Here is a 22,995-nt window from a genome sequence, read left to right on the forward strand (position 1 = left end):
AACTGTGTTACTTTACTGGTTAAAAACTTTTCCTTTCACAAAGGAAGTCTAATGGGGGAGCAGAGTACTGTACTTTCTTTGTTTGTTACCCATTAGTATTTAGGCACCTGGCAGGAAGTTTAAATACTTTTTAAGATTAAAGCCTCTTAATTTGCTGAGAATTTCTATAGAATACGCCACATTTAAACATTATTTTATTTTTGCCACTTAAGTCATCGTATTCTATTTGTATTTGAAGTGTAAGGATGACAAATTAACCTTGTTAGATTTTGCAAAAAGTGATGTGGGTTGAGTATCTGTATGTGTGTCATTGCAGTCTCTCTGAAATAGGTGTGAGCATTTGTGACTTAAACATATAGAGAATTAAAAACATTGCGTTGCATCCTTTAAAAAAGTAAACTGAAAAAAGTAAACTTAAAAAAAATAAAATTCTAATGTGAACTTGTTATTTCTCACAATCTAACTCTGGGAAGAACTTTCTTCCAGAGGATACAGCTTCAGCTCAAAGGAATGTTTGAAGCTTTTCTACAAAAAAAAATCTCCCAGTCACCATTGATTAAGGAGTTAAGTTGAAAACAGACAAAAATAGTCTTCCTTTTTGTCTTGTCCTTTCTCCCTCCCTCTTCTTGTTTAGTAGTTGTTAACAGAAACTCTGGATGAATCATTCATCTTGTCTCATTATTCCAGTTTGTCATGGAAGTGTGCTAAAGGCTGTGTTGAGTGGTTAAGTACTTGATCACCACTTTAAACCATCTAGTTTGTCCAGCAACACTCTTCTTCCTGTTTGGGACCACCAATAGTCATGCTGAGTTTTTTCCCCAGTTTTAACAGGAAAAACTGAGGGGGTTTTGCCAGACTATGGAGCTAATAATTGAAGGGTTTTGCAGTGGCCATCACCTTTTGATAGCTTTCTGCTTGCCTGTACTCAAGCAAGAAATGTGTGTTCTGGATTGCATTCACTTGGGAGGGCACCCCCACAAACTACTGCTCCTATTTGAAATTCTAAAATTTCTATTCAGAAAAGAAACAGCTTTTCCAATATCTGACTGCATTTGTGAGCTGATTTGTGGTGGTGCTGCTGCCATGTGATTTGATTCTAGTTGGTAAATTACTGTTTTTGTTGTCCTTGCAATACCAAGATTTCCACACAAAGCTGCTCCTTAAGTGGGAAGATACAGGAAATGCAGGAGTAATCTGATTTCATTGCGGGAAGCATCTGGATTGTGTTAATTTTTTTCCTTTACTGCTTACTTTCTTACTAATCTTATTTAAAACTATGTGTTTTCAATTATTCAGAAAAACATAATGTTGCAAGTTCTGTAGGGAATTCCGTGTATAAAATTTTGTCTCTATGCCTGTAAACTTGCTAAATTGACCCCACCTCTCACCCTTTGGTGTTTTGTTGTTTTTTTTTTCTCAGCGGTGAACTTCAAAGAAGTTAATGAAGAAAACAAGAGAGAACTCTTCAGTGAAATATTTTCTTCCATTGAAACATTGGCATTCACCTTTGGAAACGTGTAAGTTGGAATACAGAAGTAGTTTTTAAAGAACTCAATGGAGCTGAATCAAATTAAGACACAACAATAACAAAAGCTTTAGTTTTCTTTTGGACAACTATTTTCTGATAAAGCAACTTAAATTAGCTACGCCTAGAACAATTTTATGGTTTGGGGTTTTGTCAGTTTGTTTTTTTTCTTAATAAGGACAGCTAGGATGGTATAGAAACTGCAGAGAATATAAGATGACTACTAAGCATGGTTTGCAGAACTTTCAAAGGAGCACTTTATGAATTCTTAAATTCAGTGATACAGAATTGCTTGGTGAGGTAAAGTAATGAAGTAACACAATCCTTTGTTTTTCTGGCAGTGTTTCAGACTTCCTTATGGGAGATGTAGACAATGGCTCGTCATTGGGGCTTCCTGTATCTCGGAGAAGTCGGGTAGGCTAAGCACGTTCTCTTGGAGTGTAAAGTGATATCTGTTAAAGGAGACTTCAGTTTCACTGAAACTCTGCATCTTGGGGCTGGGACACTTAGAGTCATCTGGGTTTTAAAACAAAATTCAACCCAGGGGAAATGTGTATTCAAGGTTTCAAATATTTGAATGTATTCTCAATTCTGAATGATAGTGATGACTTCACAAGGCTACCTTCTGTCATTTTTTTTGAGATTTTTTTAATGGGTTAAGTGAAAATGAATGGGGAGAAGTAAGATACTTGAATGGTAGCTCACTGAAGTAGTTAGACTATTACTTGTTAAACCTGGAAACCAAAGAGTTAATTACTTCATTTTGGTTTTTAAAGACTCATATTCATGACAAAATGACCTTTTCTTCTTTCTGACCCTACTTTGTGCTGTAACTGTTCCAGCAGCAATTCATTAAAAGAACTGTCAACTTATAGATGGTAAAAAAAAAAACAAAAAAACAACCTAACATTTTAAACTTCCCTTTAAACACACTGGAGGTATGATTGAAAAATGCTCAGTACCAGATTCTGTTTTGAATTTTTGTGCATTGAGAAGCAGACTTTGAAATAAATAAAATAAAGTTAAAACTTACATGCAAGGAAGATACAATTGATAATTAGCATGTATTGTAAGCTAAGTTGCAGTAATGTTAAAAATGTTAGATTGTGCTCTTTTTTTAAAGGCTGTGTTGAAACATACATAAGACTTAGCATTTCTTCACACAGGCTTGTGTGCAGCAAGTCATGCAGCTACAGCTGAGTAGTCTTTTCAAACTTTCACTATGTTTGATAATCCATTTTTCTCCCATGTGTGTTATCACACAAATTCTACTTCTGTAACTGCTAAAAAACTTATCTTTATAAACAATATCAAGTGAAAGTAGGCTACTCAGAAAACTGGTTCCAGCAAACTTCAGTTTAGGTTACTGAAAAAAAGTACAAAATAAAATAACATAGAACCCAGCATTTCATGTAAATTAAAAGAGATTATTTGATTATATTTCATCTAATTGGTTTATCAGCAGAAGGAAGGTGCTCAATTTGCCAATATTTTCATCTTGAGATGGTTTTGCATTGCAAAAATATGTGCTTGTGGAAAGAGATGGTCTTGTATATTGTATTGGGAAGTGAATGACTGATTGTCCAAAAGATCACTCTTCTGAACATGGGGCTAAGGGGAAGGCCAATGGAAAACTTTAAAATAGTGAAGTGAAGAAGGAATTCCATTCTAGATGCTTTAGAAATCACCAGCTTATATTTAAAACCTTGCTTTTATAGTATCTCATGCTTTTCCTAATGTGAAGGTGAACAATCACAAATTCTGGGGCAAGTAGGGTAACATAGTTCAGTTTCCTAGAAATCTGTCTCAAGTGCATTTTCATTTAGGCAAATAAATGCACATTTAACAGGTGAATCATTTCACTTTGATTTACAATTCAGAGAGAAATTTGGAGGCCAACTAGGAGCTGAGCGTTAAGAGGAGTTAAATGCAAAATATTTAACAGCTGTTTAATTTTTTCTGTAGTAGTGTGTGTTCAGTGATCATAGCAGCTATAGTTGTATTTTAAAGAGAGCATAATATTTTGGTAGAATTTAACATGTAAATACTTTGAGGGTTGATTAAGGAGAAATATTTTAATTGCCTTTTTAGTTAGGGACCTCCCTAATTAATCTGATGAGGATGGCTCCAAGGAAGGGGGTGGGCAGTGCTGATCTTGCTTCTCTTGACTGCAGGGGAGTCTACATTCTTTACTTAAGGCATTCCACTTAGAAGCTTAAGTTGAATGATATGTATACCCCCTCTTAGCAAATGTAATTGTTCTCATTTTAGCTCTTGTAGTTCAACCAGATGTACAAGGTGGAAGCAAAGATATTTTTTAATTAAAGACAAAAGCACTTTAACATATACTGGAGGAGACCAGACAGACATGTCTGACCTTTCATTACTCAACAAGCTGTTTGAATGCTATTTGATGCTGTGCAGATCTGAGAGCATAATAAAGAAGGATAAAATTTTCAGTGTGTGAAGTGATTTGCTTGTGTTAGAGTGAGAGTCTTGGGTAATGAGGGGAAAAAAGGCAGAAGAGGCTGGTTGAAGTTGGGAACGAAAGTCAGGCTTTTAATTTTTGCTGGGACTACAGGGATGAGTCATTGGGTTGCTTGAGGGGGGCAAGCTGTATGGATCATATTCTGAAAATAAGTTGTAGGACATAGATAAAAGCATTTGCTCATGCTAGCTTCTAAAATCTCATGTTACATATTTGCAGTACATGAATGTGAAAGAATGAGTGACCTTTAATGAGCTGCCTTAACTAGTGTGCCTGGTTTACTGGAAAGGAGTGAATAGTTTTCAGGACTGCAATGATTTAGGTCTTATAGAAATGGGAAATAATTTTTAGGACTTAAAAGTGCATCGAGTTAATATAAAATATGGAGGTTTTCTAATTACTATTTATTCTCTCCTAACAACTGCTAAATCTACTTGAAGACAGTAATATTTGTATATAAAATCTGAACTAAATCTAGGAATGTTCAAGCCTTCTCTGCAACCAAATGTTGACTCATTTCTAAGTTCAGTTTTTAGGGTTTTTTGCCAGTTTAGTTGGGGACAGCTTCAGGTAGATTTTCCACCTGTTCTGGAAAAGCCCTTCCATTTTGTTGAAACTCTTGTATTAGACAGCCACTGTAATAGTACTTCACTTTCTTAGGAATTAAGCAGGTCTTTAGGCTGTAGTTTGATTCTGTTTGATGTCATTGATGATTAATACCTTGCATGTTTTGGTCTATGGAAAAGCTGCTTTTGCTGTGAAGTAAACAATGATTCTTGAGAAATTTTTGTGTGGTTTATGATCAGTTTTTAAACACATTTAAAAAAAAAAAAGCCCCAACAAACCCAAACTACTTTTATCATTGGTAACTGTGCTCTGTTTTAGTGAATATCTGAAAATAAACCGGTGTCAAAGTCTAAATGAAAACAAGCTGTTCTTGAAAAGCTTAAGGGCACTTTGCAGCTATTCCTTAGCCTTTGTTTTCTGTCTGCTTTGTGCTTCTAAGTTTTCAAAAATAGTTTATCCATTCAAAATTATGTAGGGTTCGATGTCTGTCTTTATTTTGCTTTAGCTTTTAAGGGCGTAGTTGTTATAAAGTAAACTTTGTTTTCATTTAAATTTATTGAGCAGTCAGGTCTACAGCAAAATCTTACAAATAATTCAACTTACACAATTAAAGTGTAGGAAAACGCAGTGAGGACAAAAGTAGGGATGACATGATGTGCTGAATTCCTTTTATTATTGGATTATATTCTGTCAGGTTGTACTGATTGTTAGGGCTTCATTAGCAAGTGTTACTAGTCAGCTGTTGTGCCTACAGTGCACCACCTGCAAGTAATTTACAAAAAAATGTTAACTTTATTCCTTTGAGGAAGAAATACAGGATTGTAATGGCTTGTAGAATGGTGTCTGTTTTATGTATCTGGCATTAGGTCTGTGTGAAAAAGCTTTTAAAGGATAGATAGGGATTTAAGAAAAGCTGGAGCTCACTTAATTGTTTAACAAATCTGGTTGATATTTAACTCTTTCATCACAGACTTTCAAGATTGTTGATTTAAAGGTATATAATGATTCCTTGCTGTTTATTCTTCCTCATCTGACAGCAATGAGTGTTTAAAAGATGTTGTGCCTTAGATGAGAGGGAGCGATGGTGCAATTTGCTTTATCTGCAAAAAAATAAAGAGGCTGATAACACCATTTATGTTGTCAGCTTTCAGTTCCAGTGAGAGGTTTTCTTTGCTAACCTAGTGTTTTATTTTCTGTACACCAGTCTTTTGAGAATCTTTCTGTGGAGTCTGGGGGTTCACTGCATGAAAGGGATGATATTCAAGGTAGGTCATTCATTTAACATTGTTAGACACGATTTTGTGATTTGTGGGGTTTTTTTCTTCTAAAAATGTTCTAAGTAAATTGCTTAGTCACTTTTTTACACATGTGATGCCTACAACTTCACTGTGAAAAAGAAAAGTTATTGCAAAGATTTCATTCTTTTGCAAATAATCAACGCAGAATTTTTTTTTTTTTTTGTTGGGGGGGGGATGGGGAGTAAAGCCTGAAGTCCCTTCTGTGTCGTTATACGATTGGTGTTTTGTTGGGTCACTTTCTTGAAGAAAGTTATGCTGACCATATGACTACTCCAGATAAAATACTGTGACCCTTTAATTTCTTCTAAAACCTATGTCAGTCCTGTTTAGAGTCAACCAGTATTAAAGACCAACTCAAGATCAGAGCTGCTTAAGCATTCACAGTTGGCTAATACTGGCTTTGCTCTCAGTGTGTGGTCATGTCTAAAAACCACTTCTTTGTGTTGGATGCTTTATTTGCAGGACATCTTCGAGCAGAGGAGGTTGATAGCATGCTCCTAAGAAATGACAGTGGAATTGAGTCGGCTCTGTCCTATGCTAAAGCATGGTCAAAATATACCAAGGATGTAGTCGCATGGGTAGAAAAAAAGCTTAGCTTGGGTGAGTGGCTCTTTCTGGCATTTAATCAGCTTTGTCATGATGAAATTAAATCTGTTGTCAGGCCTCTGTGCTGCAGACTGTCAATAATGTGATTTCTAAATTAGTAGCTGTTCCGCTGAAGTGGACATCAATTGTGCATTTCCTATAATTAAAGGCCTGTAACAAAGTGAAGGTGGTCCCCTCTGTAGTCTGTTTATTAAAGGAAGACTGTAAAAAGCATTTAGCATGTGTTATAACTGTTGTGTTAAAATGTGAACAGTAACTGTGAAATTTTTTTAACAGAAGTGGAGTGTGCTAAAAACTTAGCAAAAATGGCAGAAACTGCTAAAGCTGTTGTTGGACACCAGGTGAGTATACCTTAGGGGCTTTATCTTAAAATTTTATTGAATAGCTTGCCCAGGAGTAAAACTGTTGTTTAGGAGTGGATTTTTTAAGCTGATACAGAATTGATTTATACAATAAAGCAGTAGTTAAAAGATCTTAGTTTTACATCTTTCCATTTGTTACAGAAATTTGTATCTTTAATACTATTTTTGTTGAATATGCAGATCCACAGTATTCTTTTTTTCTGACTAATATTTTGTATGCTTTGTGATTTGGACTTGTGATTTTTTCCAAGTAAAATGAATCACAAATGAGAAATTAGTAATTTTCTACATTCATATCTGACATAATAATTTACTAAATTTAATTGAAAATCTAGTTCAGTTTTATAGACATTCAGAATGTCATTGCACTTTTGTCTTACCTAGAACATCAATATGTTTTGTGTAATTTTAGGATTATATGCCATTCCAGTCAATATTCATTAATGCTTTTCAAAATGATATTGAGAACAGTCAACTTTGGCAACAAACAGCTGCTGCTCTCCAGTCTAACAAATTTGTGCAGGTATGCTTAAAGAAAGACAAAAATATATAATTTCATAGAATATTTAAAAGAACACTCTGTTCTATGTGCCTTTAATGTACTCCATTAATATTTCCTATCTAGCCTCTTCTGGGAAGGAAAAATGAGTTGGATAGACAAAGGAAAGATATCAAGGAACTTTGGCAGCGAGAACAGAAAAAAATGGTTGGTAATTCTTTCATACCTAACAGTTTAGTCTAGAATTCTTCAAAATGATGAAGCTTTCAAACTGCCTGTTATGTACTTACTTTCACACATAGTCCCTAGGGCTTAGTGAAAGCAGATGTAACTGTCCATTTCGTGGCAATCTGGCGTTTGTAAGAGGTTATCTTTCAATGACTGTACTTGATATTGCAGCATACAGACCTGTGCATAAGTCTCTTTATATGTCACATTAAATAAATGAAAAATTCATGTTGTTTATTCTTCTGCTTTTTCTTTTGCTGGATTCTGCAGCAAGAGCTGGAAGCTGCTCTCAGAAAAGCCAAGTTGCTGTATACACAGCGTCAAGATGAGTATGAAAAGGCAAAATCCTGTACTGCTCGTGCTGAGGAGGAACATCTTAGCTCAAGTGGAAGCTTTGTGAAAGATTTCAGCAAGCAGCTGGAAAAAAAACGAAGGCTGGAAGAGGAAGCTCTTCAAAAGGTAAAGAGATTTTGTTCCTTGCTTTTCAAGTTAAGTCTACACTGGTTTTATGCACGCTTTCCCAAGGAGAGTATTTGAGTAAGCTGAATTCGCATTTTTAATTTTAAGCTCCTTTGGGTTTTTATCTTAAAAGGGAATCTCAAATACAAGCATATTGAGTGGAGTTTTTTCTTGCTTCTAGTATCAAGGCCTTTAGTCCATCAACTCTTTATACTTGTGTTTTCTTTAGGCTGAAGAAGCCAATGAACACTATAAAGCAAGCATGGCAGAGGTTGAAGAAAAGAGAAATTATTTGGAAAGCTTTAAAAGTGATGTTTTAACACAGCTTCGGGAGCTTATTTACCAGTGTGATCTTACTCTTAAAGCTGTAAGCATGGTTTTAAAAACACTTTTTGTGCTGATATTTATATATTGTTAAAACTGAGAGAAGGTCCCATAAGCCCCCTTTTAAATAGAAAGCTTTCAAAGGACAGATGTCAAAGCCATCAGAAAAAGAAGGAAAACTTCTAATCTGTTTGTGTTCTCTATCTGGTAGGAGTTTTTAAAAAAAATGTGTGGAGGGGGGTGGGTCTTGAACTCTTCTGGGTCTTTCATGAGCTATTGCCTTGTAAGAACCCTGACTACACAATCATTATAAAACATATTTTCAAAATTTTGTTGGCAGTTGTGTTCCTCTGTTGCTTAAGAGTACAGGTTTCTTTGCTTTGATTAGTGCATTAGCAAAGACATTTGGATCAAGCCCAGAATGGATATTAATACACTTCAGCCTTGGTGGCAGTCTCCGTTACTGCAGGATCCATTGTGACTAGTAGAATATACTAATTTATTGGTGTAACAGGGAAGTAATGGTCAAAACTGCACATAACATGCACAGTTTTAAAAAGAAGCTTGAAGAATGTGAGAACTCATTATGCTAAGAGATGTATGGGGTTTTTTGTTTGCTTAGATGAGACAATGAAAACTTAATGCTGGGGCAGAGATGGAAAATAAAACATCAAACTTAACCATGCTCCACAAGCAACCCTAAAACCAGCCCATAAGAACAGTAGAAAGTATAGATAGACTTGTCAGCTCAAGTATATTTAAATTGCTACTTTGCAACCCAAAAACTGATGAAGCATTTATACAGTGGCCCCCTTTTCTGGTCTCTGGCATGTGATAAAATCTTTTAGAAGTGTTAGGTAATTTAATGAAGAAAGTGTTCAGTTAATCTATCTGCTGGGACAGAGTTTTGTCCATTTAATGTCTCAGGACAATACAGAGCTCACCTGGGTTTGGAATTCCAACTACTTCTTCATTGTAGTGATGACTAATATTCACTCCAGAGCATGAAAAAAGCCTTTTTGATAGCAAAAGCCCTTGCTGTTTGTCTTGATCAACCCAAAGTGAGAAGCAATTAGAATTGCCTTTGCTAGTGGTGGGAGGATCTGTAACCCAGGGAGAAGAGAGATACTCATGTCTCTGTTACAGATAAAGCTTGTGCGAGTCTCCTGAAAGTTTACTGTGAAAATTAACATGTTCCTATTTTCTAGAAATTTTCTAGTCTTATTGTTCAAATAATCTTCTGTTAGGGTATTAATTTGGGTTGAGCAAAGTGTAAGTGAAATATTTAGTAAATGATCTACAAATAATGAAAGTCTTTTCCTCCCAACAGGCAACAGTTAACTTGTTCCAGCTGCAACATGCTCAGGTTGTATCTCTGCCAGTTAACTGCCAGTCCCTCTGTGAGAGTGCCAAACTCTATGACCCTGGTCAGCAGTATTCAGAGTTTGTGAAAAATTTGCCAAAGGATGGTATTCCTGTTGAATCAGGTTGTTTTGAAACCCAGAGCTCCCAGGTTGATGGGTAAGTGCCAAAGTACAGGTGGCAATTGCTTGGTTTAGAATGCAACAGTTAGGCACATGTATTTAACAATAAAACAATATTTTTGGAGGAACTAAAGGAATCCTGGTGTTTTACCATGCTTTACTATTCTCTTTGTCTCATCTTTTAGATGGTAGGTTATGTATAATGTTGACATTAAAATCTGCCTCTGAATTCTAAAGCAGAATGTCATTTCATGCAATAATACTTGCTAAAACATTGACAGTCATGTGAGACTTGACTTGTTGACTTGGTAGTGTTGTGTGGCAGTAGTACCTGATAATCAGTTTAGAAAGTCTGAAGGGGTGGTTTGCCTCTTCTACAGGCCTTTCTGCTACATACAGTAGCTTCTTTCATACTGTTTATATTTGGCAACTTTTTTGGCAGGAAGTGTTTCTCGATTTCTATCTTATGCTATGTGCCTAAAAAAAGCTCAGAGCCCATTTGTAGGGACGTGTTATAACTTAATTATTTTTTTCCAACCTGTATGAAATAGAAGTTTTTATTGTTAAACTATGTTCCACTCATGTGGAAGTAAAGACTTCAAGACAAAGACAGCTCCTTGTGTCAGCATGCCAAATGCTTTTCCACCTTTAATTTGTTGTAAAATAGTCATCTTGGCACTAAAGCACCAGAATATCCATTTCAATCTGTGTGTTTCACAGTTCTACAGGAAAGCCTCGTCATCGTTTTTCAAAAGGAAACTAAATACAAAAAACCCAATGCTTGAGTCAGACTTCTACCAACAAAAGGCAGGAAATTCAAAGTTAAAGCTGAGATTCTTAATTCTTGTCTGTAAATTTCCTGCCTTTTAAGACTGATTTAGGCTATACTCATAAACTTTGACTTGGGGCGATTTAACTGTGTAGCTCCCTGAGAAACTGATGAGCATGAAATTTCCAACACTTTTGTGTGCTCTCACAGCTATTTGCTGCTTGACATTTATAGAAGCATGTTTTTTCTCCTGCTCTCTCCTCACCTTTTATTTTCTTTGTCACTGCCTTGTGATTCTTCATGTACTTGATCATTTTTATTGTTTGAGTCTGCATTAATATAAGGGACTGTTCTTTGAACGAATGCAAATTTGAATGTTTTTCAGTCTCTGTTTCCCTTAAGCTTGATAGGGTAGAACTGATTAAGGAACAGCTTCCTGACTGCTAAACTTGGCCAGCAGGCCATTTTGTCCCCAGGGTGCTTCAGCATTTTACTTTAATTACTGTTAACATTATTCTGTACTTAGAGTGAGAGTGGATTTTCAAAATGGATTGACACTGTGGCAGCTTCAACACATTTTCTGTGCATTTAAAAAGCACAGTATGTGTTTATATGTGTTTATAGGTGGATGGTCCTGATGGCTGGTTAAAGAATCTTTTGGAGGGGGAAGCATAATCATAGAATACAATGGCTTCTGATTATTCTTACCTTCAGATGAAAACAGAGACTGTTTTTTCAAAGTCTGCAAGATAATTTTTATAATACATGAAGACATGTGGAAAAGCTCTTTCTGGGTGGAGAGAAAACACTGGGAAATCTCACATACCTAATTTAAAAAAATGGCCACTCTTCTTTTAATATTTTCATTTTTTAATTTTGGAATTAAATTTAATCATGAGAATGGCAAAAATGTATGCTCATGAATAGTAATTAAATGTAGCATTTTTAGTGCCCAGAAACTAAAAAATGCATTACTTTTTGTTAAATTCTTTCTTATTTATTCTTCAAATTACTTTTTTCTTTCTAAAGGGTTTTTAATAAGCAGTCAACAAACAGCGTCCATACATCCCATGGTAACTTATCTCAATGCTCAGGAGATTTTCCTGCTCAGACATTAGACGATGTGGGAAGCCCAGTTTATCATCGTTCACAAAAGGTTAGAGAGAAGAGATCTTCCAGCAACACAGATATTCAAGGTAGTTCTTCATTTCTTTTGGAGCTGTCTCCAAATAAATAAATGTTTTTTAAAAGTTAAAAAAAATTATTGGTGTGTCTGAGTCAGAAATGTAACACTGAATGGCTAAAAATGTATTATAAAGTTCAAAGCCTATAAAACATTATGTACTTGAGCACAATAAGGACAAATGGAGAACTGCCTGTTCCTAGATCCTTTGACAAGAAAGGTGAAATACAATTCAAACAGCAAGTACTGTCAAATTCAGTGGACTAAATTCTTTCAATTAGCTCCATCAATTGAAAATCCTTTTAATTTTTATATTCCATGTTGATTGCAGGTCTTCTGCAAAAGCAGTTTTCAAGTTTCTGAAATGAATTTTCTTAGCTCCTGAAGCATTTACAGGAATATATGCCCTGTGGTTTTTTCACTGTATTGCATGTTTATGTAACTTGTGCAAATTTTTCTGTTTTGAGTATACTCATAGTTTGTTTTTAACTTTAAAAAAAGTAAAATTTGTCTTTGACATTTGGAATTAGCAGACTTTCTTTCCAAAAGCAGTGCGAGGGCCACCACCATTCAGGTCGTGGTCAGTTGGCAACCAGAGTGGAGGAATGTGCAGTGACTCTGAAAGTGCTGGGGGAAGCAGTGAGTCCCGATCCATGGATTCTCCATCTGCCAGCCCAGGTACAGCTACCCTCACTGCCATACTGATCTGAAATCTTTTCCCTGTGCTGTTTCACATTAGTGAAGACATCATTGTTAAATAAGCAAGTATTAAGCAGAGCATGTAATGAAAAATGAACAGATGTGTGGGACTGATACTTAACAGCTTCCTGAAAATTTTTCTCACCTGCTAGGGGATTTTAAACGACGACTTCCCCGAACACCTTCCACTGGGACTATGTCATCTGCAGATGATCTTGATGAAAGAGAGCCACCATCTCCTTCAGACTGTGGTAATGTTGTTTCTGTACCTGAAATCCCCAGAAGATGCTTTTCATTACAGTGTGTGGCTTTTCTTTTTAACAAGGTGTGATTACCAACAGCATTGTTTTTCAATACAATATGCATCCACTCGAGGTTGAGAGATGAAAAATAATGTTGAAGTCATTTTAATGAAGTGGTGCAAATTTGTCTTTATATGTTTAGGTTACTGTATGGGCAACCATAGAACATTTCTAGTGTCTTCACCCTCTTGAGGTAAAGCAAATGATCGATCCACTAACTCTTCCCTCCAGACATTTGCATTTAAATTTAGCTCCATGGTGCTGAGTTATGTGAGATCACTTATAAACTTCAAATGAACAAATACATGGAGTTGATAAGTGGCAAATTGGAAAAAAATTGATCAACATGTTTAGGGTAATAACTGAGATTTTCACCTTTTCAGCTAAGATAAATGAGTTCAGTAATGTCAGTCCCAGATTTGACCAGGGCATTTCTAATTTTCAAATGAGTTTTGACTGTATAACAACAATGTTGCTACAGGCATTGAAACCTGAATAACTGGATTATCAGAAATAGTTCTATGATATGTCTACAGTACTTGCAAACTATTTTTTAAATATTTGTGCCACTTGCTGAGTAAAGCCCTTAGGAAATTCTTTACCTAGTCCTAATTTCCTAAATGTATACTTTGCCTTCTAGGAATGAACCTGTGGTAAACAGTATTAATTGAGATCTAGACTTAAAGCATGGCAATGTGCTAATTAATGCAAGCTTTCACTTGGAGTGGTATTGTTTAATCAATGCTTGAGCATTTAAGAAGCTTTCTGGGCAATTAACTGAAATGTGCTAATTTTAAGTTACCTGTAAAACAAAGGGGTTTGGTTCGCAGAGTTGTTGATAGCATTTTAAGTAAATTGTCTGAAAAAACTGACACAAAAGCTATCAGTTGCTATTCTTTTTAGTTTTAGAATCCTCTAGAAAATATTTTTATATTACAAGAAACTCAGAATCAGTGGTTTTTTAAATTATTAATTTTTGTGTGGCTTCTGCCATGAGTGTATGTTAATTCTCCCTTGCCGCAAAATATTCCTTTTTTAAGTATTTCAGAAACACTACAGGCCAAAACAAGCCATCTTTCATCCTCTAGTACAGGATTTCGAAATGTGTAAAATTAAACTTCCTTGAATTGTTGCCTGAGATGCAGGGCAGTTGGAGTTAAATATCCTAATATTTTCACATTGACACAATACAGGAGAAAATGGAATACTTAAAAAGGCAGAAATGATTGTTTACTTCTGCTTTTACACTAGACTGTTTGATAGTTAATGTCTGTTATGTGAACTGCAGCATAGTTTTGCCTCTTTGTGATTGAAATGTTTTTTATTATTTTGATAGTTGCCATTACTTACAGACCTGTGTTCTGCAGCACAGTTCTAAAAAATCAGTAACTAACGTCCCAGTAGTAGATATTAAAATAACTATAACAGGGAAATTCTCTTCAGGTTTAAATGATCTCACATCTGAAACTGCAAATTCTCCAGGACCTTTTAGAAACGCTAATATGTCCAAAGCAGCACAGACACACAAACTACGGAAGCTGAGAGCTCCATCTAAATGCAGAGAATGTGACGGCTTAGTGGTATTTCATGGAGCTGAATGCGAGGAGGTAAGTTGAAAATTAGTTTCAATTGCTGCTTGGGATCTATGTAAAGTTGGGAGCTTTGGAAACTTCAATTGTATTTCTACATAAAAATGGAGTTTGTGGCTTCTATAATCACCATGAACTTAAAGCAGAGGCACACCACACTAACAAATGTTTTGTTTTGCTCACATATTGGGTGGCAAACAGCAGAAATACTTCTTATGGTGTCAGATTGTACGAAACCATGTGCTTTTTTGTTTCTTCCCCTGTAGTGTTCACTTGCATGCCATAAAAAATGTTTAGAGACTTTAGCTATTCAATGTGGGCACAAAAAACTTCATGGAAGGCTTCACTTATTTGGAGTGGAATTTGCCCAAGCTGCTAAAAATGTTCCTGATGGCATTCCTTTCATCATTAAAAAGTGTACCTCAGAAATTGAAAGCAGAGCACTGAATGTCAAGGTATGCTCAAGTTTGTTCATGTTTACATTTGACACAATCTTAAAAAAAATTATCTTATTATTTTAATGCTGTCAGTATCATCTGTGTTTTACAATTTCCATTCAAATTGAAATAGAGTTGTGCTGGTCTCTTAATTTTAGGGTATCTATCGAGTGAATGGAGCCAAATCAAGAGTTGAAAAGCTTTGTCAAGCTTTTGAAAATGGAAAGGATTTGGTCGAGCTCTCAGAACTCTATGCACATGATATCAGCAATGTTCTCAAGCTGTATCTCCGCCAGGTATGGAATTGAGAGGTTGGATGGAAAATGCAAGTCCTGCAGTATATTTCTTCAGTATAGTACAAAATAACCACCCCTTTTCAGCAATCCTACAGCAGATGATTAAACACATGCCTTGTGTAACTGCAGTGGCTTCATTTACACGTGGAGCCTGTAACAAGGGCTGGGAAAACTGCTGGGATTATAACATATATTCCACATGGATATTATGGCTTTTTTTTAGTACCATATGCATAACAAGCTTTTATTTGCCTACTCATAGAGTTTAATGTCTAAAACCTTTCTGATTAGTGAATTTGCCTGTCTTATGTGGAATTTAAAAGATACTCATGCCTTTTCATGCAGATAGATGCTGATATATTGCTGTTAATACCTCTTAAAAAAAAATTCTTGAAACACTAATAGTGGTCATGGTGGAGAGATTATCCACCTTTTTCTTCTAAAACAGACCTTTGAAACTTCATGATTGAATGTTCTAAGACAGTTTTAATATGTATGGGAAAAAAATGAAGCTGAGATGTTGCCCAGTGAAATGACTGAGTCACTCTGAAAAGTTATTAACCCTGAAAGGAATAATCCTTAGCTGCATGGTCCTGTCCTCTTCCTCACAGTGGCTGTCAGAGATGAGCATTCCAATCCTATGATCATCACCATTTAGTGATTTTTGAAAAAATCTTTTTTTCCTTGAAATCTTCTTATTTCAATAAATGGTGATAAATGCTCAGTCCTGGAGCTATTGTAGGAAAGGGGTAATAAATGATTTCTGGCTGTAGGAAGAAGTTTTTTTTTGTTAGCTGGGGATTGGATGTTAAAAAATTGGGGATTGAGCGAATGAACAAGGATTAAACAATGCCATAATCTAAGAAAAGATGCTAGACCAGAAAAAGTTGAAGAAAAACAGGAAAGAAAACAGTTAACATTCAGGTTTAAGTATATTTCTGAAATGTTTATATTTCTTCAGCTTCCAGAGCCCTTGATTTTGTTTCGGCTTTACAATGAGTTCATTGGACTTGCAAAAGAAAGTCAGAACGCTAATGAGGAGTTGGATGCTAAACAAGCTAGCCCCAAAGCAAAGACAAGACAGTCACTCTGTATTGAACTGAATAGGATCATCATTAAAATTAAAGATCTTCTGAAACAACTGCCTGGACCAAACTATAACACTCTTCAGTACCTTATTGGACACCTTCACAGGTAAGAAAATAATTTAAAGGCAAACTGATGTTGAAAACTTAACTGCTTCAGGCTGCATGTTAGGAATCTCTTGTACTTTTATGATGACTGTTGAGGAAGAAGTCACATATACCTTGAAGACTGTTCTGTTGTGGAACTTTTTCCATATAATGAATTCCTAAGTGAGAGAAGAATATGAAAGGCAAAAAAAGCAGGGAAAGCATTGGCCTCCATTATTTTTGATTCTCTGCTAGCACTGTGGTCAGTAGTAATTAGTGTCACATACAGGGATCTAAATATGATTTAAATTGTCATGTAACAAAGATACGACAATGATTTGGTGGCTATTAACAGAAAATTGAAAGTTGTATCATGTCTCTTAATAGCCGTTCTTCAGTCACATTTCACTTCTCCTCCAAGTGGTAGTTTGTATGATGATGTACTGAACTGACGGTTGCCTAAAAAAAAGGATTTTTATAAATACTGGGCTGTGTTATTACTTAGAATGAGAGACATTCTTTTCCACAACCCCAGAAATGCCAAATAGCCACAAATAAATTTAACAAATAGGACATAAAAACACTGTGTGGGAAGCTCAAGTCACTGTTAAATGTGGTCTGCACTGAAGATTCTGCCTGCCTACCAAACCCACTCAGTTTTTTTATTGTCTCTTTTCCTCTTCAGACATAATATTTTAATACCAAACGTATTTCTGAAGTAATAAAACCCTCTAACTCTTGAGGTTTTCTTTTGGTTTGTTTATTTTTTTTCCCCCTCTTTGTGCAGAGTTACAGAACAGTGTGATGAAAATAAAATGTCAGCCAGCAACCTTGGCATAATATTTGGTCCAACTCTGATCAGACCACGTCAAACTGATGCTACAGTTTCTTTGTCATCACTTGTGGACTACCCTTATCAGGCCCGGGTAGTGGAGCTGCTCATAACATACTATGAAAAGATATTTGATGTCTCATTGAAACCACTTCTGAGTGCTTCTTATTCAGCTATCACAGTTGGAGTTGCTTTATCAGCAGATGAGAGGGAGCCGCAGCAGCCGAGGAAATCGTTTGTTGCTGTAAAGGAAGTGAGTGATTCTTTTGCTGCCACAGTTTACCTGTGCCATATTAACTTCTGTGTTAAATTCTGGAGCATTCCAGAGCACATTTCTAATAAATCTTTGTGGGTTTTTTTAATAAGGATTGCCTTCTCTATTGAGTTCTCATTTATTTCTGCTCTGACTTTTGTTAGCAGGGTATTCAAATAGTTCCAAGTGAAAAAGCTTCAGAAACAGCTGCGCTGTTTTTGGAATCAAGGAATTCCAAGAATACAAAAGAAGAAGCAGATATCTCTGTAACTGGTTAGTATGCTGTTAACTCTGGGTGTGGGTGAATAAGGAGCCCTGGATGCATTAGATTATAGTGCATGGAACTCTGCAATATAGACAGAAGCAAGTGATAGAAACTGCTTGATATACTGTTTATTTCTGTAAGAACAGAGAATTATATCTTTCTAAAGGCTTTTAAGAAATCTGTGTTTATGGAATCAGAGCTTTAAGTATTTTGTAAGAGAATATAACAGTGGTTTGGTTTCTCCCTTTTTTTTAAAGAAAGCTAATAAAACAAAGCCATAATTATGCTGTGACTATTGATTTCTGAAATCCACACTGTAAACTAATACCCAGCAATTTATATGTTTTGACCACTGTTCCCCCAAAATGTGTATCATTGCTACTCACTGGAACTAAACCAGAAAGCTTTGGAAAGAGTAGTTGTATGACAATTATCAGAGCATTTTTTATATCAGTACTTTGCTTAAAAAAAAACAGGTTTCCTAACCTAATTTTAACTCTGAATTTTTTTTCTGTTTATCTGCCTATGCTACTACAGGTGTTTGGTTTAATGTAGGTATGATTTCATGTACTTCATTTAGGAGTAACTATACATGTTCCCTTATAGTTGTACTGATTTTTATCTGATATTACCAGTTCAGTCATGTCCCGTGCATTAACAGTGCATCCTAAAACATACTAAAACTGAAAATATTCAGGGATGGCAAAGCACGAGCCAAAGAGTGGAATGTCTCTGTCTGTTTTCTCTCTGGTTACAGCTGTACAGTAGATGTTTTACTGCTAGTGAAATGTTTACATTTGGTGAGAGTAGGCCATTGTTAGTATGTATACAATTCCTAAAAAAAAAAGCCCATTAAAATACTGACTACCAAGGTGTCATTGCAGTGTTGCTGGTTTCTCTTGGTGAAAAGATCAGTAACCTCTATTTGTGTTCCCAGGTGATGCTGTGAGTCCCACTTCAGAAAAAGACAATGATCCATTAATTTCTCTAGGTGAAGACCCATGTAAAAAGAACTCATTTCCTGTAAAACCCAACCGTCAGATTGCCAAAGTTCCATTGCGAGCTCCAAGGACAAAAGCAGCGTCTCGCCCTGTCAGCCTGCCTGTAGACCGAATACTTCCTCCATGTGTTCTGAATGAAAGAAATTCACGAAATGCAGGGGCAGTAAGTTCAGAGAAACTGGGTAGAAGCCCTACTATTGAAGAAGTCTCAGAGGTGAAGGCACTCCCTGCTGTTGATACCTCCTGCAGACTTCCTTGTTACGACACCCAGATGCTGCGAAAAACTTGGGACAAGCAGTACAAACAGTATGATATCACAGCAAGGACAGCAATGATCATGACTAATGTGCCCCAGGAGATCCGAGCACTCGAGAGTGGAACTGCAGGTGCTTTATCATCATCATGCAACCTTGGAAACAATTCAGCTAATGCCATTCTTCCTAATAAGCCATATTCTGTTGTTGGGTCAGGAAGGACAGCAGCAGAAGAGAATGGTCCTGATGTTAATCCTCTTGCTGCCTTTAGGGCACCAAGAACATTGCAGCCACCCCCAGGGACATTTTATAAACCACCCTCTAACAAATCAAAAGAAAATGGAGATGGTTCTTCTGCTAAAGCTTGTGCACCAGCCAGTGCTAGCTCTGTGCTCCCCCAGGATAATACTGTGAAATTGGCTAGGAGCTCTGCACTTCCATCAGGTGATATTGAACAAAACACAAATGAACAGAAATCTAGCTCAGAGGATATTCACCCCACAGATCCGAAGCCTGCTTACCATAGACTGAGACCAAAAAGGATCCAAGAACTGGAACACAGGGAAGCTCATTTTGTATAGGGTGCAAATTCCTCTTGGACTATATGCAGTTTGTTGGTGTTGCCAGTGGAGGCTTCCTTTTGCCCCTTTATCCTTTGCCTTCCCTTGAGAATTCCACTTCTGTGCCATATTGGAGTTATTTTTATATATGCAGCATTTTAAAAATGGGGGGAGGCCATGGGGAACTGTGAATTAAATAAAGTCAAACTTTTTGTAGTTCTAGCTTTCAATAAAGATGTAATACATTCCCAGTCTAGACACAGTTAATGGGTTCATTGAATAAGACAGAGCTTCATTTCATTGTGTGGAATGGAGTGCTTATTCATAGACAGCTATTTTTCTTAATAGATGTCATAATAAAAATGGAAAGCTTAATGTTCACTGTCTAAGCATAAACCAAAGCTTGTGCTTTGCTCTGTAAAAGCATTTGTTCATTTTTCTAATCTGTGCAATTAAAGCTTTGCTCTTGAACAGGCTTACATACAGGCCAGCATGGCCATAATTATGTATCATATGTGTATATTTCAGGCAGACATGGTTATCTGTTGCCAGTTCTCTATGTTGTCACTTTAATTTTTTATTTTTTTTTTTGTACAGCAAGGATGCACTTACTGGGCTTAACTATTCAGAAGCAGCAATCAATTCACATCTGGTTTCTTGTATAGCTTAGTGAGTGGGGCAAATGTGCACAGCCTGTTTCACTTGGGTGCCCTTCTGGACACACAGTTGCCGTGGTGCTGTCTTTCCCAGGTGAATGAAAAGGCAGTGATTTGCTTGCTATAGATCAGTTTTACCACTTAACCTGTGCAACTGAAATGAAGAGCTTTGTTTCCAAGTTTCTGTGAAACAGCTAAAAATAACCAAAAATCGGCGTTAGTAGGTGCATCTAATGGTTTTCACTTTGTATTAAATGGTTTTTATGTGTACACTGTGTTATATTTGCTTTAAAATATATTAACGTGTTAACATTTCAGTGACTCTATGGCTTCTGTATCTGGATTTATTCTAACTTATTAAAATACAGATGTTTGGCTTTTGCAATAGTGTAGTACTCTCCTGCATCTGTCCTCTGGGGCTAGGGGATGGCATATTTTCTTTATGGGATTACAATTAGCATGACCCTTTCTTGCATACTATCCAGTTGTTTTAGCATGGTAATTTCTACTGCTGTAAGCACCAAAATGACTCTCGAATGGCAAAGATGAAGAATCACTTTCCTGTTTTTGCAACAGGAAATACACAGGACTTTAATACACCATTACCATTGCCAGTCTTCACAAAACACCCAAAACAGATCAAATCCCACACTCTGTTTGGTGGACATATCTGATTTTTATTTCCAGAGTTCACAGTGCTAGACTTCAATTCCTTGTTGCATTTCCACAGAAGCAGGACTTGCATTCTTGGCAAAGGCCACCCTGTCACTGGTGGTTCTGGCCATACTCAGGGTCATTTCTTTGGGGAGCTGAGTCTTACTACAGAAAAGCTAAAAGTCCCAGATGCTGTTGTCTGCCCAGACTGGTGTTAGGAACTGCAGAACAAAGTGGAAAGGCTTCTTGACATAGATGGGAATTTGTTCTCCTTTGACAATGGAGGAATGGAGTGTATATATATATCCCACACAACTGGATAATGAATCATTAAAGAGAGTATAGCATAACTTCATGCACAGTTATGAAAGGATCAATATTGATTAGGACCACAAGATAGCAAAATAATTTGTGAATTACTTATTCATTGTCTCACTATATTTAGGTGTTTTTTCATGTCTAGCATTGGCTATGGTAATGGTTTGGGAAATTAAACTTCTTTTCAGCTAGTGTGATGGAGGGTCTCTAGGACTCCCCAGAGCAGGCTCCCAAGAGAGAATTACAACCCGTGAGAAACAGACAAACGTTTCTTAACCAGCTCACAATACCAGTTATTACTGGCATTGCCATATTCCTTTTTATGTAACATCTGCTTCCATATTTTGCTAGTCCGAAAGGTTTCTGCTCCGTTTAAGGTGTTTCCCCCAGCCGCAGGTGCCAGCGGGGAGAGCAGGGCCCGGTGCCTGTGGGTGGGGATCTGGAGCTGTTTTGCATACCCATGTTATTTTAGGGAAAACATCCATTTCAAAAGAAGATTTACATTGTCCCAGCTTTATAATGCCTTGAACTGTTTTAATGTAATACAAGCAAATTCCCATTTGGAAATGGGAACCTCATGAGCCTATGTGAGAGTTCGGCCGCCGCTGCCCGGCGCGGCTGCAGCGCAGGAGCGGCTGCGGGGCCGGGATTTATTCCCGAGCCTGCCCGGGGGCAGCGCGGGCTGCGGGGAGCCGGCGGCTTCGGGGCCGCTCTGTCACTTCTTAGTTTGTCAATTTTCGTAAACGTTTGCAGGGCGGTGTCACGGCCGTGTTGTTTTCGGGCCCGTACGCTGGGGCGCGCCCGCCCTGTGAGGGAGTGGGGTCTGGCGGCCGCCTGAGGGGGCGTGAGGGGGCGGCCGCGGCAGCGGGACCTTACGCCTGGCGGAAAAAACTTGGTTTCCTTTGGATTTGGAAATGTTTCGGCTGAACCCTGTTGTTTCTTTTGGTTCAGGTGCAGATTTTCCTCGGTCTTGCTTTGAAATGGCTTCACTCCAATGGAACTGCAGCAATCCTACCCACCTGCCCCAGGTGACAGGCTGTGGGGCTGCGCCAAGTGCCAGAACCCTGCAGCTTGAACTCTGAGGAGGAAACCTTTTGCTGCCAGATTTGTTTGGTAATTGCATTTTCTGAAGTCGTAATGCACTGCCTCATCCCTCTTAAAGCTTTGGCAGAGTACCGACTTCTGTAAGGCGCTGACCTAATTAGTCGTGACAGCTGTTTGTTTAGTAAGGCCCCTGATGCCACCAGAACTACCCTTCTAAAACTATCTTCTCAAATACAGGGTTTGTTCAGATCTGAAGAGATACAGAAATACCAACATCCTAGTAAGGCTTGATTGTGCTTGGGTAGGTCAAATTGGGTATTTGGGAGGATTTTTATTCACAAGTCTTTAAATTCTCAGATTGAGCTGTTCTGTATCAAGCAGGGGATTAAAACAATCTCCTTACAACAGAGCAGTGTTATTCTGCGAGTGCTAACTGCGTTTAAGATATGTGTTTCTTTGCTGCCAAGCTGAACATTCCTTCAGAAACCTTTCTCTTTCAGCAGTGCTCACACATGAGGTAAGCTTTTGTGGTAAGTTTTCAAGGTTTTTGTTGCTTCTGTGTAAGAAGTCTGTGTTTTGCTCGCAAATCCATGAACTCTTTAGTTTCCGTGTAGCAGAGGCCCGATGGCGCTAATCTGAAAGCTGACGTGAAGCACTCTGTGAAGGCAGTGCACATATGGCAATGCTGGTACCTTAGCTCAGAGCTGTTTGTACTTTTTGGGTGACTTTGCTACATACCACTGTGGCTCACCATACAGAGTGATCTCAGAGCACGTAAACTCAGTTCTGTTTGGGTGAAGCTAAGCTGGAACGTGTGCTTTAGCACCATACCTGATGTGCTGCAGCTCTAATGCACCTTCAGTCTGTGCCT

At 37.3% G+C, this 22,995-nt stretch overlaps 1 protein-coding gene across 8 annotated transcripts in view; it reads left to right on the forward strand.

Moving 5' to 3' along the window:
• Positions 1 to 20,493, forward strand: part of ARHGAP29 (Rho GTPase activating protein 29) — a 49,296-nt gene extending 28,803 nt beyond the window's left edge. The window contains exons 4-23 of one of the 8 annotated variants that reach the window (XM_056497333.1): positions 1,421 to 1,517; positions 1,867 to 1,939; positions 5,785 to 5,845; positions 6,341 to 6,478; positions 6,761 to 6,825; positions 7,259 to 7,369; positions 7,472 to 7,552; positions 7,844 to 8,032; positions 8,262 to 8,399; positions 9,687 to 9,877; positions 11,639 to 11,805; positions 12,342 to 12,470; positions 12,644 to 12,742; positions 14,237 to 14,400; positions 14,649 to 14,837; positions 14,978 to 15,115; positions 16,077 to 16,309; positions 17,075 to 17,372; positions 17,537 to 17,645; positions 18,575 to 20,493. In XM_056497333.1, coding sequence (XP_056353308.1) covers positions 1,421 to 1,517; positions 1,867 to 1,939; positions 5,785 to 5,845; positions 6,341 to 6,478; positions 6,761 to 6,825; positions 7,259 to 7,369; positions 7,472 to 7,552; positions 7,844 to 8,032; positions 8,262 to 8,399; positions 9,687 to 9,877; positions 11,639 to 11,805; positions 12,342 to 12,470; positions 12,644 to 12,742; positions 14,237 to 14,400; positions 14,649 to 14,837; positions 14,978 to 15,115; positions 16,077 to 16,309; positions 17,075 to 17,372; positions 17,537 to 17,645; positions 18,575 to 19,473 — 3,569 coding nt within the window. In that variant the 3' untranslated portion in view covers positions 19,474 to 20,493. The remainder of the gene's footprint in view (positions 1 to 1,420; positions 1,518 to 1,866; positions 1,940 to 5,784; positions 5,846 to 6,340; positions 6,479 to 6,760; positions 6,826 to 7,258; positions 7,370 to 7,471; positions 7,553 to 7,843; positions 8,033 to 8,261; positions 8,400 to 9,686; positions 9,878 to 11,638; positions 11,806 to 12,341; positions 12,471 to 12,643; positions 12,743 to 14,236; positions 14,401 to 14,648; positions 14,838 to 14,977; positions 15,116 to 16,076; positions 16,310 to 17,074; positions 17,373 to 17,536; positions 17,646 to 18,574) is intronic. The other 7 variants (XM_056497334.1, XM_056497337.1, XM_056497338.1 and 4 more) reach the window with 7 other exon arrangements.
• Positions 20,494 to 22,995: the final 2,502 nt, after the last annotated feature.

Source organism: Oenanthe melanoleuca, chromosome 8 (assembly GCF_029582105.1).
Source record: "Oenanthe melanoleuca isolate GR-GAL-2019-014 chromosome 8, OMel1.0, whole genome shotgun sequence".
NCBI lineage: Eukaryota > Metazoa > Chordata > Aves > Passeriformes > Muscicapidae > Oenanthe > Oenanthe melanoleuca.